General features: G+C 43.7%; 2 protein-coding genes across 3 annotated transcripts in view; one reads left to right on the forward strand and one right to left on the reverse strand.

Annotated features, from left to right (window-relative positions):
* RpL26 (ribosomal protein L26) overlaps positions 1-20,045 on the forward strand; it is a 193,674-nt gene that overhangs the window by 94,309 nt on the left and 79,320 nt on the right. The window lies entirely within an intron of this gene.
* Positions 18,313-20,045, reverse strand: part of mspo (M-spondin) — a 25,682-nt gene continuing 23,949 nt past the window's right edge. For both annotated transcript variants that reach the window (XM_075677378.1, XM_075677377.1), the window contains exon 4: positions 18,313-20,045. This exon is cut by the window's right edge and continues 145 nt beyond it. In XM_075677378.1, coding sequence (XP_075533493.1) covers positions 19,985-20,045 — 61 coding nt within the window. In that variant the 3' untranslated portion in view covers positions 18,313-19,984.

Below are 20,045 nucleotides of genomic sequence, written 5' to 3' on the forward strand. Positions count from 1 at the left end.
TCACGATTCTGACTCACATATGTGGGTCACTCTTGTCACTCAGAAATACGACTTGAAAAGGAGGAAATGAGCGAGCGGTATAACAAACGCGAGTGTTTCTGAAGCAGCCATGACGAGAGCGGTAGCGTGGAAACTTTGCTCCTATAGTGCTGAAGCCAATATGGTGATCACATGAATGAATAGACGGCATTCATGACGCCTGTTACAACCTCTTCTGCAAGAATTATTTGTTTCTCAATCAATTTCCAACAGGATTAAATTGACTGGCACTGGGATTAAAATGTGTGACATTTGGATTAAAATGGCTGGCGCAAGGATTAAATGAGTTGGCGCGCGGATTAATTTGGATGGCGCTGGGATTAAATGTGGTGGCGTCTGCATTAAATTATTGGCACTTGGCTTAAAAATGCTGGCGCTCAGATTAAATTGGCTGGCGCCTGGATTATTTTCAATGGCGTTTGAATTAAACTGAGCGGGAAAACCTGTAGTTGGAGCCACTCAATTTGCTGTGGTTTCATTGTTGTCTCTAAAAGTTTAACTGTTTATGGATGAGTTGCCCACAGACATGCCAGAAAACAGTTTTTTTTCTTTTCGAGTTACAATATTAGGTAAGCATGAAATTTCTGGCTAAATGTCTTCGGCCAACACTGAATGACAGGCAGCAAGTGTCGTTTGTTGGTTTAGAGCAGGGACACAATATTAGGTAAGCATGAAATTTCTGGCTAAATGTCTTCGGCCAACACTGAATGACAGGCAGCAAGCGTCGTTTGTTGGTTTAGAGCAGGGACGCAGCATGAGGAAGAAGTTTTGCATGTGACTCTCTTTTGAAAGCATGGCCAGAGGAGAGAAACTGATGCAAAATCTCTGGCTGCAGTGGTATTGCACACCTGATGAAAAGCTAATGAAATGTACACCTGTGGTTACACCTATGTGATGGAGGTGCCTGTAGAAGTCCCAAAGAAAGCCATAGGTGATTTGGGGTGTAACCGATGTCCACTTTTCTTCCTGGTGCTTTTCTTCTGCTGCTGAAAGAGTTCCTGCAAAATATTTTTTTCTTTTAATTGATTATGCTTATTCTCAACGAGTTTTGTGCACTTAGACAGAAAATCAACGTCTTTAGGAGGTATTTGTAGGCGTCATCCTGAACGGATTAAACTAGTGAATCACAGATGGCACAAGGGGCTTCCATTTTCTCTCTCCTCTACCACAAATTAATTTCAACAAAATTTCCAATTATGACTACATCGCATCCTTGAGCACGCCTAATTCAGGTTCTGGGTGCCAGCACGACAAATTATTTTTTACCTTTCCATGTCATGCATTGCTATAGAGAAATGTGCAGTGACTGCTCTGTTTGCTCCACATTTACTTTAACAATATGACGTTTGTGTACATGTGTGTAATACTGTTTTTATTGGCACAATGGTACGAGGTTCAATTAATGCATGTGCATAAGGGATGCCTGTCTGGTTAGCCTTGTTTTATTTATTTATTTATTTGTGTATTTACTGTAGGCTTAGTATGTTTGGGATATATGTGTGCATGATGTATAGGGAAAGGGGCATTGCCAATTAACTTTGTCAAACAAGAAGTGGTCGTTGCTAATGGCAGAGAATAATGTGCAACACAAGCCGGTAGAGGTACTTCAGCAGGGAGAGACACCAGAAGGACAGGCTACATCTTTTAAAGGCAGAATGTAGTTCTCGTTTTTGATAGCCGAAGTTTTTGTAGTCGCCTGTTGTGTTAGGCATTTCTTGCTGAAGTGTGCTGTAAGTGGCTGAATGAAAGGGGAATTGTCAAGAAAAAAAGCAGAAAATGTGTTGGAGTGCCTTACAATTAAAAACTAGGTGCACAGTATACACTGCAATAATTGCATGGAAGAAAAATGCAAGCGGAAGAAAGTGTGCACTTGCTGTCGCCAAGACTTTGTCGGTCGTGTTACAGCGGAGCTGTTAGCCTCTAGTTAGTTGGTCGGGATTTTTCGTGTCCGTCGACAAAAAAAATATTGCACTGAAAAAAAAAATGGCTGTGGCTTAGCTAAGGTTAAGCCCAGGATGCGAAGCATACTAGCCTTTAGTTTAGTTGTTGAACCACTGTTTAGCCTGGTGAACTGCTGTTGCTTGGCTATATTTGGTTCGGCTAGACGAAGAAACAACTAATGCGTTACTCTGCTTCGCCTTCAAGAGTGGAACGTGACAGCGTTCCGTCGACCCGCCAAGGGGTGTAAGACAATGGGCTACGGCGCAGCGACTACGCACCCTGCATTGGACGCGGTGAGCGTCGAGCAACGCAGCGTTCGGCGCGGCAACGAAATGTGCGCCTGAGCAAGCGACGCACGCCTGAGCCTTAGAAACAGCTCGTTTCTAAGGCAACACCGCATTCACTAGAGGCGCTTTTGTACCGCTTTGAAGCATCGTACTCGTGGCTCAGTGGTAGAGTCTCCGTCTCACACTCCGGAGACCCTGGTTCGATTCCCACCCAGCCCATCTTGCAAGAGTTGAGCCAAAGCCACCTAGAAACAAGCGCAGCTGCTTATATACCGCCGCGACGCTGCGAGCGACGGCGCGAGTTGGAGCCCCGTTTCTTCTCTGTCATGACGTCACGGTGTCACGTGGTCAGCCTTGAAGGCGACGCCGCGAGCGACGGCGCCAGTTGGAGCCCTGTTTCTCCTCTGTCGTGACGTCACGGTGCCACGTGGTATGGCATGGGGTCAAAGGTCATTGAAGGCGACACCGCCGCGCCTGAGGAGCTGGGTTGAGCTCTAGTAATATGCTTCGCATAAAAGTGCGTATCTCCTTTAGAATGAGGCATACAACACACAGCTCAGTACTCATTTCAATAAAGAAAAGCACAAAACAAGCATCAAAACCACATGATGGATGATAAGGTGCCTGTGAACAATGCGAGGCACGTTTCTTCCCACGTGTATTTCCCGGTAAATATTGCGGTTGCATAAGCTGCTCCGGTGGGAAAGGGGCAACAGCAGCATACGAATCCGTGAGTGACATCACCAAACTTTATATATAAAAAGGGAGGCCTGCCTAGCAACTCTTTCAGTTCATTGCAAGACCGCTATGGATAGACCACGCAAGGCTAAGACTCCTGAAGAGCTGCATGAATATGATGAGCGTCGAAGAGCGCAAAATCGTAATGCTCAACAATGGTGCCGTGCTAAGACTAGGCAGAACAATAAAAGATTTCATATCACCATCAATGGCATTTGAGTGGTTTTCTAACAGCTTCGCTGGCTATCCACTTTCGCAGGGTAGGGATCGCTAGTCAATTTTTTTTTATTGCCAAAGGCTCGCATTGCACAACATTGTTGCTGTTGACAGATCATGTGTTGGCTAATGCATGTTGGAAACATGGTGGTAAATTGTTGGGAAACATGTTCCACATTACAAGTAGGCACTTAAGGACATTGCACAAAGAAGTGCACTGTGCAAGTCATCACAAGTATTTTACTCTGATGTTGATAATGAGAATATTCACGGCAGAAATATTCTTTTGAAGAAACTTGAAAGAATTTACTTATATTTTGTTGAATGCGGCATGGTGATACCATGTATGGCAAAGGGGGGAGAACAGAGGATTGATTAGCTTGACTGGATGTGTGACTTGGGATGGTCATATATGATCTCGCTGTACTGTGCCGAGGTGGCTCTTGCTATGACTAGCAACCTGCGTGTCTATCGTTTGTTTTTAGCCTGGGGCAAACTTATGACACCAATGCCTTCAACCTCCTGCTACTTACAGAAGGATCCAGGAAGGCAGACAGTCCACCTTTATGTCCACAGTCTATTCCATGTGCTTTAGATGATCTTCCACTGCTGTGCAACAAACAGTTAAAGGTCTGACAAACTTGGTTTTTAGTGGGTCTCTACAGAGGGCTTAAGAAACAAATATTGTAATGGGTATGCCTTGCTGCGTGAGTGAAACAGGCCAGGCTTCCTAAATAAGCATTAATTTGTCTTTATGGTCACCGGGTGCTCAGTCAATGCCTCCTGAAGGATCTCTCTTCCTGGTTACAGGTAACTACATTTATGTGCTTCGAGATGCTCATCTTTGCATGCTCAGGCATTAGCCATTGACAAATGTAAAACTGGCGGGAGAGGGCAGTTTGTAAATATGGACACGGGCCTTGGCTTGTGATTGCGCGATTTGTTTTACTGGCTACAGGTAATATGTACTTAAGGAGTTCATATTCACTGTACTCAAAAGTGTGGTTCTTGACTCAAAAGACTCAAAATGTTATCAGCAGAATGTGACACTACGATGGAAATTAAGTGTTCGGAATAGCACTGGACTAGTGTGTGCCAGACAGGAGCGGTTCTTGTCCCAAAAAGGGTCCGCCTCTTCTGTCTGCGCACACCTCTTGATCTTTCACGTTTCTTCCTCTGGGAAGGAATTTGCTTTTACTGTGCAATTTGGAACCTATGAGATCATTTAGCATGTGAAAAGAAATGGAGGCCTCAGAAGAGTACCGGACTGAGATTATTAAAAAGTGGGCAGCACAGGATCTCCAGGTCACCAAAGGGGCAGTGGGTATACCAAAGCCCTTAACCCACAGACCACTTTCGATTCAAACTTGGATGTCCCTGTTTGTTGTCCTTGAGGTGCCGCCAAAGTGTATCCAGTGGCTATGGCATTGTGCTGCCGAGAGAAAAAGAAGAAAAAAAAAATCCGCTCTGCTGTGCATTGGGTGTACTTAAAAAGCCTCAAGTGGTCAAAATGAATCCGAAGTCCTCATAATCGGATCATAGTGGCACATAATATCCCATAATTAAGGTTAATTTTTACAGCGGAGCCAACTGACCACTCAGTGGCATATGTGTATCGACTTGACATTATCAAAGACTGTGTTTTTGCGAGTATGCCGATAAGTGTATGTCATAGTGACCACAAAGCCATTGTGACCATCATTACTCAATTGACAGTGAGTGACATAGGTGCAGACTATGGGGGGGGGGACTTCGGGCCCCCTCCAAAGTTTTTCAGGAGGGGGGGGGGCAGAGCCCCCCACCCAGTGATGCCAAAGTGTAGTCCCCCCCCCCCTTTCAGTGTCATTACGAGAGTTCTGTCACCCACATCACTTGAGGTGCCTTTTGAATTGCCTCTACTTTTCCACTTAAAATTTTATTGTGGCTGAAAGCTTACTGCATCATTGTTGGCGTGGACGTGCACAGCCATTATTTCATACTTTCACTTTATTTCTGCAAATCCTGACAATAGGACAAGTGCATTAGAACCACCAGCAGCGGTTACCGCATCCGTATTTGCTCACTTCAACATTTTAACATTTCCACTGTAAACACCATGCACAGACACTAATTATTTAAATATATACTCAGGACAAGTTTTATTTTTTATAGAGAAGGAGGTAGCCAACTAGGAATTATTTCTATTGGTATGGATAACATATGCCTAGAGAATGAATATGTTGCTGTAGCTTCAGCTCACTTCAAATTGCATGCTTTTTTGACACTGAAAAAATTCACCGACGATTACGATAATCCCAAATGTGAAATTTTAGTGCAGTTCTACATGTTTTCATTTCACGTATGAATATTTTGTATTATGATTATACGCGTAGTGCGCGCCGATGGATGCGCCACTGGTGGCGGCCTTGCGCAGAACACACGGGAGAGGAGCCAGCCGCGCGCCGTAGTTGGTTCTGTCGTTGATAGTGCTTCTCTGTCTTATTCACATTTTCAGAGCAAAATAGGCAACACCCTTCGCATGTGTGGGGTGGCCAAAGCTTCAAGAAATGTCTGAGAAGAATTGTTGCAGGGTGGGAAGCTCAAATACCGGCGAAAACGTGCCGGCGATACAGTTCTAATCATTCCCCACAAAGCCTCATCAGCGGAAGCAATGGTAGCAATGGGTCGTCGCTTCGGTGGGAAATTTGTTATTGTCATCCTTTCCTTATTCGTGTCGCGGTTCTTTTCCACTCGATCATAGACGCGTAAGCGACGAAGTTCGTCTGCAGTGCAGCATGCGGTTTAAATGCATTTCGCTAAAGTTCGGAATGCCGTTTGCCGCTTATATTGTTTTCCGCTTCTTTACCGCATTGCACTAGCTAGGCAGCACGACTGCACGAGCGCATTGTGTTGTGTGTTAAAGCTACTGAAGTTTGCAAGAACTGAAATTGTTGGCTTAATGTGGCCCGGTAAATTCTCGCACCAGCTGTCACGCACTTCATGTTTTTACATCTATTTTATACGTGGCTTCGCACATGTTCAACTGTTGCTAGTTGATTCATGCCTAACTCTTGTTGATTCTTTTGAGCTGCAAGGTTTTCACCCTGCCTCGTTCGTAAAGGGTATAAATCACGCTGTGTCTTATCGGAATGATACCAAGCAAGTGCTTCATCCTTTATAATAAAGCAACAGCTTTATTCTTTTCGCCCGAGGGTATCTTAGATATTGTGGTTTTTTGGGGAAATGTGTTTAGAAAATAGGTAGTTCCGGGCGAGAATTGCGAATTTAGTTGCTGCATATGGTATTTTCGTTACATCTTTAGCTTAAAAGTTCGCATCACGTTTGGGAAGTCATCACATCTCGATGCTGTCCGAGCAGACTTAACACGCCAAGTAATTTGTTTGTTTCACAACGTAGCCCCTTCTTGCATGTGAATTTTGTACTCAAGTGAATTCTTTCTTATTATGCTTACGCCGAAGAGGACTAAGCCCTGCCTTTTGCCGCCAGCGCTCATCTTCTTTGACTAGCGCTACTCTGCCTTTAAATGTAGCACTTCTCTCTCGTACCATTAAAAAAAAGTACTGAAAAGTTAGTCAGACTTTATCTGTATGCTTCCAAGCAGCTTCCTTGGGAAATTTAAAATTGCAAGAGCAGCAGCGGGGCGGCAGTTCATCGGCGTATGCATCAGAATTGCATCTGCGGTACAGTGCTAACACGTGCTTTTAACAACCCGTGCGTTTGGTGACTTCATTGAGTAGTGTACGCGTTTCCATCAATAAACTCGCAATTACTCTTCTTGGGCTGACTTTGACTGCACTTATTCGGCCATGTCACATGTATTCATCAGCAGAAAAATCCCAACGGCATATGCAGACATCGCACCATGTGGATTTGTTTGATATATAAGTCCGCACTAACGATGGGTGCTTATTATTGAGATACAGAAGCAGCAAGCATTACGGCAAGGGTAGAATAAAAAGAAAAAGAACGATCGAGACATCGCATTACTCAACAAAATTCATCAGCTAGTTAACATGAGCTCCACTTCATGTAAATGGGGTGCATGGCGTTTGTCAGCGGGACGCACCTGGCACGTATGTGGACCATGTTGCTGATGCCCTTGAGTTTGGCGCATACCCACTCATGGGGATTGGCCAAGAGTCGGGAAGACTTTGTTTATGTGTTCAGGTAGTGAATTTAAAAATCTATAATTTTGTTGCCTAAATTGAAGCGAGGAAAATTCAAAACGGTGCAGTAGACTGTCATTCAATCAAGAAAAAAAATTATATAATATAAATGAGGCAGTAAAGCTGCATGTTGTATCGATGGCATCATCGGCGAACAGACGACAGTGCGCTACTTTGGCACCATCTCTTAGCGGTCGTCGTCTCGGAGCCCGTCATGCGTGGCACTACGCTTTTCTTCTCATGCTTTCGCCATACCCTCCCCCTCCGCTATCCTCCTGGTGCTCCCTTCGCTGTCGTCGTCTTTCATCCCCCGCTGCGCTCCGCACTCGCTATTTCATCTTTCACTGTGCTCGTTCGTTCGGTTACGCCGAGGGTCGCCAACGCTCAACGCAGCAACGGTCGCCATTGCGTTCTAGAAAACCTGCAGACTTCAGTGACCCCTTCGGCAGAGTCTTTTAACAATGGTGTGTGAAATGCGCGTGAATTATGTGTCTCATTTTTGCTTCTCGTTCCAGTGAGCAATGCTGACTCAAGAAAAAAAGCTCTTCTAATAATTTGCAACATTTATTGGGGATGCAAACATAGCAACTTGGATGCAGAGGTCATGAATATATATAATTCACTCAACCGAAGTGAGGCCAAGACGGATTCACTAGAAATCTGAATCAATAGTAGTCATGCGCAGCAGCGCTTATACTCGGACTCACAGTAAAAAAAAGAGAGAGAGAGAGAGAGAGGCTGAAGTTCGGCGGAAAGGCAAAGCAGTATTAGTGGTAGCGAAGTACACGATTGAAGATTATACAACCGAGAGACGCCAGATTCTAGGTGGCGCGAGAGGACATCGGGCTGTGAAATTGAACTGTCTCCTACTATGAGGTCTTGTAAATATTCATGTAAGGCCGTCATTTGGTGAAGTGAACAATTCTTCGAGGTCACACGAAATTTCCTCAAGTGCAACTGTTAATAAAGGTTATATATATATATATATATATAAATGGGGGGGGGGGGGGTAGAAAGCTGGGCGCCCCGCCCCCGGAAAAATGAAAACTTTTGGCCTGTGATGAGTGATGTTATAAAATCTTTACCAAAAGTTTTCTTACCACAATGTTTACAGCTCTGCTGGTCATGCACGTTCTCGGGGCAGAATGGCCTTGAATTTTCTTCAGGTATACTCAGTAATGAAACGTTGTTTACACTTATGGTACTTGTACAAATCATCACTTGCCTCGCGGCCTGGCAGAGGCGATGTATCTCATCAGGTGCTCGCTGAGGCCACCTTTTGCCAGCGTTATATCTATTTTTTCATGCTAAGTAGTCTCGTAGGACCAAATCACTCGGTAAACGTAAATTTATTTCTGCAGTAGATGCGCACGCAGAAAGCAGGAAGAGGCAGGCCCATCTGGAACGTACTAGCTAGGTGTAATTAAAGAACCGCTCCCATTCAAGACACCGGATGCCGTGCAAAAGCCTTCGACAGGTTTGTCTATTTCTCATCTGCTTCTACGCGTTCTGCCTTGAAGTATACAAGTGGTTTTGGTGGGTCAGTCCAAGTCAAAAAGGAGACTTGAGCTGTGACTTGGACCGTACTAAAAACAGCTTGTGCGGCACTGCATCGCAGTCTGTTCCTTGTACCTCCTCTCTTGCAGAGTAGAATGTAGGCGACTATATCTACGCACGCACACACATGCAACATCGAGAACCTCCCTGAAATCGGGACTTCCTTTCAAAAAAACTTAAACGGGTTTGTTTACAATATTTGCAAAATCCAACGTCTTGTGTATATATATATTATATACATATATATTTCTTTTTCTTTTTTTTTTTGAAGTCTGGGCTAAGTATTTGTAGCAAATATATAACATACATTTTTTTTGCACAGGAACCAACACACTTTGTGGCCTCTTATCTCCTCGATCAAAGCGTTGTTTTTTGTAATTTCTCTAATTATTGATAATTCGAGTAAAGTATAAAATATTCTTTCACTGCATCAGCGCAGTTATTTCAGGAAAAAGCGGGCTAGCAAAATTTAGATTGTGGTCTTCAAGAAGAATGCTGCTATCTCAGCAAACGAGTTCAGAAACGAATTAATTGCTGTAGTCTGCTGCCTTTTTTCTTCCACATTTACTGGCAGATTAACAGAGGCAATTTTCCAGCGCAGCTCCCTGACCCCCTGTTATTGTGACAGTGTGCAAAAAAAAAATATGGCGCGTTTTCCAAAGCACCGTGGACTCGCGAATGGTGCAACCGTTTGTGACGTGGCCGTTTTTGGCCTGCATCCCTTTGTCGTAGGTCAAGCATGCTCTTCCTAAGACTAATAATGTTTTGCAACTTATCACCTAAATTAATTAAGAAATTCACTAAAACTAAGGAGTTAACTCTTTAACAAAACTCGGAGGTGTTAACTCTAAAAGTTGCTGTGTTTAAATGCAGTTCAACATTGTAATGAAAAGCTTCCAGTTCATCAGAAGTGTAGAATGTGCACGTATACCATGTTGTTTAACATTACCATGGCAGAGGTAGTCACGCTATAGGTACATCCAAACCAGCCTTATTGAGTATAAATTGAGAAATGTCATGAATTGACGAAGTCTCATAGGTGAATTGGCTGGTTCCGTAGTCTCGCTTAAAATCAATGTTTAACTCCGGTACTATTTGCCTATTCCATTCCAATTCCATTCCGAAATCTCAGGCTTCAATTCCGTTCTCATTCCATCTGCCAGACAGACTGCATGGTGCCATTATTCCATTCCGGGTGTTTGAAAAATGTGGAACAATTCCCTAATCATTCCAACTGCGGAGTTACCACTCGGCAACTCTGGAATGCGTACTGGTAGAATAATCAAACCAAGCATACGACTATCTTGACCAAGCCGCTCCAAACTGTGTGAAAAGAGCGCGGGAAAGTTGGCGGCGTTGTTCGAATGCGTGCGTGGACGCTGACTCGGCCATAAGCGTCTTCTCTGGCCACAAGAACACTAGGCAGCGTTAGAGTGGTTAAATATACAGTAACTATATAGGCTAATAATGATTTATTGGCATCCCCTTTGAAATGGGGCGGTGACAAATAGTCACCTAGCCTGCTTGAGTTCATCAGGTATATATATACATGATTTTCATTATACCTTTTTTTTTGTATACATCTTAATATTTTTTTCTCTTCCTCAAAACTTCTCTATCTACCTTGTACTGCTACCTATGTTTGTAACTGATCCGGTTGTATCAACCTCTTCCCTGCCTTTTCCCTACCATTACTCTAAACGTCTCTTGCTTATCTCGACTGCTGACCAGTTGATGCTTCCGTCCGATTTAAATCCAAGCGCTTCTGGAAGGTGTATGTTACCTACGGGTCTCACTAGGTGAATACCTTCGCATTCCATTAGGATGTGCTGAGTGGTCTCCGGATTTTTCCTGCAGCATACACATGCCTGATCTTGTTGCGAATATTTGCAGCGGTATGTTATCGTCCTTAGGCAACCAGCTTGAACCTCAGATAGCAAGGCACTGCCCTTCGTGTTATCATACAGGCTCTCCCTTCTAATTTCTTTCCTTCCATTCTTGCGAATATCCATGGTATTTTTTGTTTCTAGTCTTTGCATCCAATTGACTGTCTCTGTTTCTCTCCCTTTCTTTTTGGTGATTCCTGGTTTTCTATTTACCCTTTTGATTACCCTGTACTTGGTTGACAACTTTCTTGATCGCTTTCTCCATTCTGTGTTCACGCTTTTGAGGTACATATACTTGTGCACTTTAGCCGCCTAGTTATTTTGATCCATGTTCCTGAGCCTTTCTTCAAAACTAATTTTGCTCTGCGCTTCTCTGACTTCAAAAGAGGCCCAACCCATGTCACCCTGCACTGCCTCATTTGTGGTTTCACTGTGGGCTCCCAAAGCCAACCGGCGTACCAATCTTTGGTTAACCTCCAACTCTGACTAGATATTAGATTTTAAGCACAGAATGGCATTCATTAACGTTAGCGCTGGCATCATTACCCCTTTCCAGATGCCGCACCACTCATATTTATTGTAGCCCCATGTTTCATTATTGCTGCATTCCACTTCCTTCTCATTCTTAGGTTATCTTTGTGGATGCTTGAGTAGCTCTTTCGTTCGTTTATGTATACACCAATGTAGGTGTATTGCTAAACTATAAGCATGACTTGCTGTTGAATTGATACCACGTAATTACGTCTTCATTAAAGATCATAATTTCCTATTTCCATGTGCCAAACTTAAGGCCTAGATTTGTCGCTGCATTGCCACAGATATTCGCAAGTCTTAGTAAATTTCTTGCATTTTATGATGTAGTAGCACCATGTCGTCCGCACACATTAGTCCGTCCAGGAACATCCTTTGCACCCTTGCCGATTACGAATGGAAGATAAATCAAGCCCTATTTCACTGTTTCCAGTCGTCTTTCTGTGTCGTTACCATATAGCGTGAACAACAATGGAGACAGAGAACATCTTTGCTTCAGTCTTTGGTGAATTTCCACCGCTTCATTGCATTTCCGGCCTTCCCATACCATTTGTACTTGGTTGTCCATATATACGTATATCTCCCTCAGTAGCTCCACGAAATCATCTGTCTTCGTGCTTGAAAATATCCCATAACAATTCCCCTTCTACCTTGTCGTAGGCTCCCTTAATGTCTAGAAACGCTATTCATAAAGGTCTATTCTGAGTTATTAAAATCTCTATGCACCGAGTTAGTACAAACATTTAATCCTCTAAACACCTGCTTGGTCTGAACCCATTCCAGTATATCATTTTTCTGCAGCCACTTCGACAGTTCTAATTTTATGGCTTGCATTGTCATTCTATATATCACCGACATTACTGTAACTGGCCTGTACGAGCTTGTCTTATCCTTATAACCTTTGCCTTTGTAGATGAGGTTCATCCTGTATTCACGGCATCCAACCGGGATTTTCTTCGTTTTAATCACTTGCTCTATGGAATTAGTTGGCAGTGCCTTGCTCTTTGGACCGATGTGTTTGATTAGCTGCACTGGTATTTCATCATGTCCTGCGGTCGTGTTATTAGGGACGTTTTCTTCTGTTTTTTTCCAGTAAACATTTTCTACGCTAAATTTTGATCTCCAAGACTTCTCTGTTGTTGCTGTATCGGTTTGAGTCGGAACTACATTTTATTTCTTGCTGAAGTTATACTTAATAGTGTTTCTGAGGTACCGCAGTGAATCGTTTCCTTCGAAGATGTTGCCGTCTTCATCCTTTATAGCCATTTGCGAATCTTTAGTTGGAGCTCTGAGTGCTCTTACATGGTTCAAGAATCTTTTTGGTGCGCCCTTGTCTCTTTTGCGAAGGTTATGTACCCAACATTCACTTGTGCATTTAATTTTCTCTTGTACGTGCTCACTCGCCACCCTTTTGTCTTGTCGGTACTTGTTTCATCTAAGAAGCACCTCTTCTTCGTGTTATCCCAACTCTTTGGCTTCTCAATGATCCCTTTACGCCTGATTATGCTCTTCTACAGCTTGCTTTATTTCCTTGTTCCACCACTTGCTTGATTTCCTCTTTCCACTCCAACTTTTTTTTTGCGGTGTCTGTCTTATCTCCTGCTGCATAACGTGTACCAGGTCCTTATATTCGCAGGCTGTTGTAGGAATTGAGCACTTCCATTTTCTTCTGCATGTTTTCAGAGCGCAGCTCTTAAGCGCCCGTTCCTGCGTTGATCGTCGTCGTGCCTCAGCATAACCGAGCAAACGAGTAGAACGATGAAAGCGCGAAAGAGAGGAGAGCGCAAGAAGGAAAGTGGAGGAGGAGGGTATGGCGAAAGTTAGAAGAGAAGTGTAGTGCCGCTCTGCGGCGACGATGGCGCCAGAGTAGCGCGCGTCGTCTGTTCACTGATGGCATGCGGCCAGCGCGTCCAACAATACTAGAGATGGAAACAAAGCGCTGCATTAGTGCATGTCTGTTTGCGGCAGCTGCTGTGATTCGCGCCCACGCGTCACCCACGCGCTATATCTCGTGATCTCCCTGTTAGCGAAGCACTCGCACCGCAATTTGCTCCGTTTGCAAGGTGCCACACGGGACAGATTGTCCGCGCCAGCCAATATATCGCGAAATGAAAACACGTATAGAGCTATGCTCAAATTTCGCATTATGGAGTATCGTAATCACGCGTGGGGAGAATTTTCTTGCGATCTCTGTGTTCTCTTTTTTTTTTTTTGCTTTTCATTCATTTTAAAGCATTCTGCTGATATTGGTTTGGGCATTGCAGTATTATCTCTCCAAAATTTTAAGTTTAAACGTGCGTGATGATGATGATGATGAAGGCCTAGTCGATATATATATGACTGCCTGTTTCAGCATTTCCACATTACATGTCCATGACACTTATTCTCCCTTTTAACTACTATAAGGTGCTGTTTATCGCACAAATCCAGCGCTAAAGAATCGTTGTATTGAGTCATCATCATCATCACCAGCCTGTTTTATGTACACTGGGGGACAAAGACCTCTCCTTGCAATCTCCAATTACCCCTGTCCTGCACCAACCAATTCCAACTAAATATTTAAAAGAATTTATATTATGGGGTTTCACGTGCCAAAACCACGATATGATTATGAGGCACGTCGCAGTGGAGGGTTCCGGAAATTTGGGCCACCTAAATCTAAGTACACGGATGTTTTCGCGTTTCGCCTTCCTCGAAATGCGGCCGCCGTGTTCGGAAATCGATCCTGCGACCTCGTGCTTAGTATCCCAACACCACAGCAACACCACCGTTTATCTAACCTACGTATTACATAACCTGCCGAGCTCCATTTTCTTAATTTTAATGTCAATTTGAATATCGGCCATCCTTGTTTGCTCTCTGGTCCACAACGCTCTCCTGCTGTCTCTTAACGTTACGCCTAACGTTCTTCATTCCCCACTCTTTGCGCGGTCCTTAACTTGTTCTCAAGCTTCTTTGTCAGTCTCCAAGTCAGTCTTTGTCAGTCTCCAAGAATGCACTGATTGTACACCTTTATTTTTAATGATAATGGTAAGCTTCCAGACAGGATGTGACAATGTCTGCCGTATGCGCTCCAACCCATTTTTATTCTTCTGTAAATTGCCTTCTCATGATCAGAGTTACCTGTGAGTAGTAGACCTAGGCACCTATAGGCAAACGTACTTCTTCACATACTCTAGAGGCTGACTCGCAATCCTGAACTCTTGTTCCCTTACCAGGCTATTGATCATTCTCATTTGTTTTCTACATATTAATCTTCAAGCCCATTCTTACACTCTCACTGTTGTTGTTTTGTTTGTTGTAACATCCGCAGTGTTCCTGAACAGGACAATGTCATCTGTAAACCGAAGGTTGCTGAGATATTCTCCGTTGATTTTTACTCCTAAGCCTTCCCAGTTTAATAGTTTGAATACTTCCAAGCATGGAGTGAATAACATTGGAGAGATTGTGTCTCCTTGTCTGACCCCTTTCTTTATAGATATCTTCCTACTTGTGGATAATTAAGGTAGCTGTGGAATCTCTGTAGATATTTTCCAAGGTATTTACGTAAGCCCCCTGCACACCGTGATTACGTAATGCCTCTTGACTGCTGGTATCTCTAGTGAATCAAATTCCTTTTCGTAATCTATGAAAGCTATATAGACAGGCTGATTGTACTCTGCAGATTTCTCGATTACCTGATTGATGACATGGATGTGATCCGTTGTAGAGTATCCCTTCCTGAGACTTCAGCCTGTTCCCTTGGTTGGCTGAATTCCAGTGTTGCCCCTATTCTACTGGAAACTATCTTGGCGAATATTTTACACAATACTGGAAGTAAGCTAATGTGCCTATAGTTGTTCAATTCTTTAACGTCACCCTTTTTGTGAATTAGTATAATGTTGGCATTCTTCCAGTTCTCTGGGACCCTTGAAGTCGTGAAACAGTTCGTATAAAGGGCCGCCAGCTTTTCAAGCATGCTGCATCCTCCAACTTTGATTAAATCGACTGTTATTTCATCTTCTAATGCCGCTCTTCCCCGTTTCATGTCTTGCAAGCCCCTTCTAACTTCATCACTAGTTATAGAAGGAGCGTCTGTAACCTGTTCATTACTACTTCGAATGGAGGTATCATGGCTGCTCTGGTACAGGTCAGTATAGAATTCTTCTGCTGCTTTTACTATATCTTTAAAATTACTGCTGATATTACCCTGCTTATCTTTCAGTGCATATATAGTATATCTGTCTAAATCCTCTGTGTGGGCATTCATATCTCCTGCTAATACCACCTGGCCCAATTTCCTGAACTCATTAATATCGCTTTTAATGCATTCAATTTTTTTATTTTTATCTCTGTTATCACTACCTGTCCATAGGTAAGCTACTCCAAGCCACGTCTTTTTTTTTTCTCATGTGCTGCTAATCCATAAACGTTCCTTACATATGTCTCTTTTACCCTTTGCCACTTTATGCCTTGCCTAATCAGTAAGCCTCTGCCTTTCCTTGACGCAGTCATTATGATGCACCCCTCCCATACATAATTGCCAATAACAGGGGTGTGCTCCAAACCTCGTAGATGCGTTTAGGTCAATGCGTATATGTTACGCTAATAGCTTCGTCACTCAGCTACGTTTGAATTTCCAGCCGTTTTTTCTGCTATGCGACCACCCAGCATGTTTATCTCACAAATTTTACCGTCTCTATACTTACACCTTGTGCATCTTTTCTTAACTCCTTGTGGTCTAATTCTGCTCTTTGTTGGTGTGTAGCTACTTCCTCATGACGACCCCTAGGGTACCTCGATGTCCTCCTCCTCCGCCAGGAGAGGAGGACATTGAGGCACTCTAATGACGTCACTGCAGGGACCCAAATTGGCATTAAAGAGGTTCACTGAAGACCTGCACAGACTGAGTGGCACATACCCACTGCTCCAAGTCGGCGTCAAAGAGTTTCTTCGAACAGCGGTGCCTACCCAGTCACGCGTCTACGGTGACCCATGTCGGCGTGAAAGAGGTTCGTTAATGAAGAGCAGCACGCATGTGCACATTAGCATATACTCAGTGACCCAAGTTAGTCCTGTGGTTCAGTTCAAACCCGGTTACCTCAGCACAGCAACCTGATGCGCTAACGATTTGACCACGGACTACCCAGTGATCTAGGAAGGTGGGAAAACGATTAGGTGCAAACATACATAGATACAAACTGATATATACATAGCCCCCGGAAAGAGCATTAAATACCCAAAGAATGCCAACACTTTAAAATGAGTTGAATGTTGACGCGCACACTGATGCAGACGCAGGAACATTATGAAGATCATAGCAATGTAATAATAATATTGCCGTGGTCTGAAGAAACAGACGGCCAAAGTTTTTTTAGGGCTAGTGTGTAAGAGTGTAAATGGGTTTCTCTTAAGCTGCAGCTACAGCAAAACAGTAGGATTTAAGATACTCTTTATTTTAGACACCACGAGGAAGGGCTGGATAGTCGCTTAGCAGAAGCATACTAGCGTTTCTTTTATTTCCGAGCAATGTAAGTTACTTATTGTACCGTGTGTTAGATTTATCATTAGCTATTGTTATTAGTGACCCATACTTATCTATCAGTATAGCTATAATATTCTTAAACAAGACCCAGTTTTCTTCGACACACCGACAAGAAAATGAGGTAAAGAATGTTTCAATGCAAAAAGACTTCTAGTTATCTGTTCATTTCACCGTAATTTGCTCTGTTATAATCTCCGATTGCTTTAAGTTGAATACCCGCAAATTTTATTGGAACATTAATTGAAAACTGCAGCACCTTATGGCCACTAAAACCCTCAATTTGCAAGACGACTTATGGTATGCGGGACTATGGTTAGAATAAGATCCAAAATATTTAAGCTGCGAGTGGGCTCGAAGACTATCTGGGTAAGATTGAAGTCTAAACAGAGGTCGATGAAGTCGTTTTGTGCGCTCCATGTAGAAGAGAAGTGGGACCAGTCAATGCTTGGATAATTAATATGTCCATATACATAAACTTTGTCAGTAGGAAAGTGATTTACTGCACTCGTAATACCTTTATGAAACTCCTGCACACACAAAAGAAAAGAAAAAGAAAACACGGTCGCAATTAGGTGCGCGATAGCAAGCGCTGATCAATAACTTCCCAGATAAGGTGGAACAGGCAACCCAGACTACTTCAAGTATAAAATTAGTGTCAACAAGGAAGGACCTTACCGACGTTTTTTTTTTTCTTCTTTTTTTGAAGGCAAGTATAACACCACCACCGTTTTTATGTGCACGATTGATACCGAAAGTATCAAATACCGAAAGACAAAAGCACACAAGTTGATGGTCGCTGGATTTTAATACGGCGTTCATCACCGGCTAGCTATCTAGCAGATTGGACTAAAGTATTTGAAGAACGGCCATAGGTGTAGGTGCTATTACCGATGCGAAAGTTAACCACTGAGTTTGAGAGGTGGATATCGTTGTTTAGCGAATTCGATCAAGCTTCTGCTCGCTTGTCGTGTAGCTAGCGAAAAATCCTCTCGAATAAAGAACCTAGTATCTTTCAGACGATGTGCACCGGTTAAGATTACGTGTTTAGCTTAGCTTAGCTTAGCATTTATTGTCCTACATTTATCTGAAACCTGTTTTTCAACCGACGCACACGCTCAAACTGAGAACTCTTAGTTGTGATTCCCAATTTATCGGAACATAAGGCAGTAACTGTTTACTCTTAAGTGGCCCAGCCTTCTTTTTCTTCGTTGGGATTCAAAAGAATAAGAAATTACGCCACCGCATTTTGTTCTCAGTTTCTCAGACAAGCTTTCGCTTGTCTTTCAACCCTTTAATTTCACCGAATATAATTTCCTAGGCGGCTTCCAAACTCCGCACAGTATCAAAAACGGGTGCAAGTGTTTGCAAGAAAGCAGTCTGACTGCTTGCTTTGTTTGTACTACTTGCTAACAGAAACGTTGCTGAAATTATTAGGATAAACAAAGATGTTTATTCAATGCTATTATGCGATCAGGTTCATCATGGCAGACGCCTAGCGGAGGAGGACGTTAACTGCCTGCGATTCGGTGTTTACTAGTGTTCTGTGAAGGAAAAAGAAAAAGTAGGGTCCGCTATGGAGAGGGGGGAGGGGTGATCGTTAAAAGTAGTTACATGTGTGGGTGTAGCGGATTATATAGCTCCCAAGTTAACAGGCGGCTGTTTTGCGTTGTCCGAGAAATGTCCGCATCAGTACAAGGACTGGACGTTGGCGGCAAGCTGGCTTCACTATGCACCAGTGTGCTATGTGGCGAAGTGCACACGCTGTGTTGAAACAATGTTTGATCGTGTGCACACGCGCGATGCAGTGGTCGTCCGAAAGCGTACCGCTTAATTGTTATTCTTTTGCGATGCTGAAAGATGTAAGCACTTATCCCGCCTTTATGTGAACGCGCACGTACGATATGAGATACGGGAAAAAAGAAAGGTGACGATTTCACGAAATGTGATGTGACTTCTGCTTATTTTGGTTCTGAAAAAAAAAATACGTAGATGTAAATCATAATTCTTAACTGTAAAGCTAGATTTCCTGCGAGGCAGATTGTCAAATTATTGACGGCATAATAACTTTTGCAATCGGTGCGCACGAGCACGATTTGCTTTTCTTATACGACCTGGAAAATGTAAACGTGGCTCAAGTGATGCCCAAGAGACAAGAGCCAACATGGGCAGCCAGCACTGAACCGCGACCCGTGCCGCCATTGGTCGGGGTAAATGCGCAATGCAAAGAAGCGCACTTGTGAATTATGAAAAAAAAAAAAAAAAGGACAGGGGATGACAGAGAGACGGCAATGCAGGCGTGTCTATGCCGAATGTGTCAGTACTTCCTACAGAAGGCCCGCATACTCCCTTTAGCTGCGAAGTCGCACCGGAAGGCCAAACCGACCGCCCCTAAATTTCACTGGGCGATGCCTAGAGCTATCATCATTTTCACAAAGCATGGTTTTCAATTGGAGCTTCGGCCTTCATAGATGATGTCACAGTATGAGAGAGCTGTACTTGTGTCGTTCAGAATGTGTTTAATATGTTCGCTGTTCACGATTACGCTGCAACGGGAACAAAGCGTTAAAGATAAACCAGATGGTTGTTTGTATACACAACGTAGAACTGAAATTAATCTTGTTCGGACGTTACACAGATACGAAGGGAACGGAGCTCGTCTCCTAAATAGAGTTCCGGAGCTGCGATTTTACTACCAAACATTCCAAATCTAGTTAAACCGGCAAATGCGCACGCGCGATCCAGTCGCGTTTCTTCAGAACGTGTGAAAATCTCCTCTGCTCTGGCGGGGGGACAACGCTTCCAGACAAATGGTCTCCGGGGCATGCTATGAATTGCCGACCGCTAGCTGAGGCTGTTCCAAAATTTCGTTTTACTACAGCTACTTGCCAGCTATGTGTGGCGACGAGGCGTGCGACTATAGGCATAGTTTCGCTTCGGACAGTCCCGAAGTGGTGAACGTGCTGGACAAGTAACTCATCCAGCAACCCTGAGACGAGGGGCGAAGACGATTGGGTATCACAGCCTCCCGCGGCGAGCCCGCTGCCTGGGGCCAGCCTGTCGGTCGCCGTCGAAGCGCCGTGCACGATTGATGGCCGGGGCTCAGCGGTTCCACCGGAAGTAGGTGTTCGGCTTCCTGCAGGTCCTGGCGCTGCCGCACCAG

The sequence above is a fragment of the Dermacentor variabilis genome, unplaced genomic scaffold (genome assembly GCF_050947875.1).
Source record: "Dermacentor variabilis isolate Ectoservices unplaced genomic scaffold, ASM5094787v1 scaffold_12, whole genome shotgun sequence".
NCBI classification, from domain to species: Eukaryota; Metazoa; Arthropoda; class Arachnida; order Ixodida; family Ixodidae; genus Dermacentor; species Dermacentor variabilis.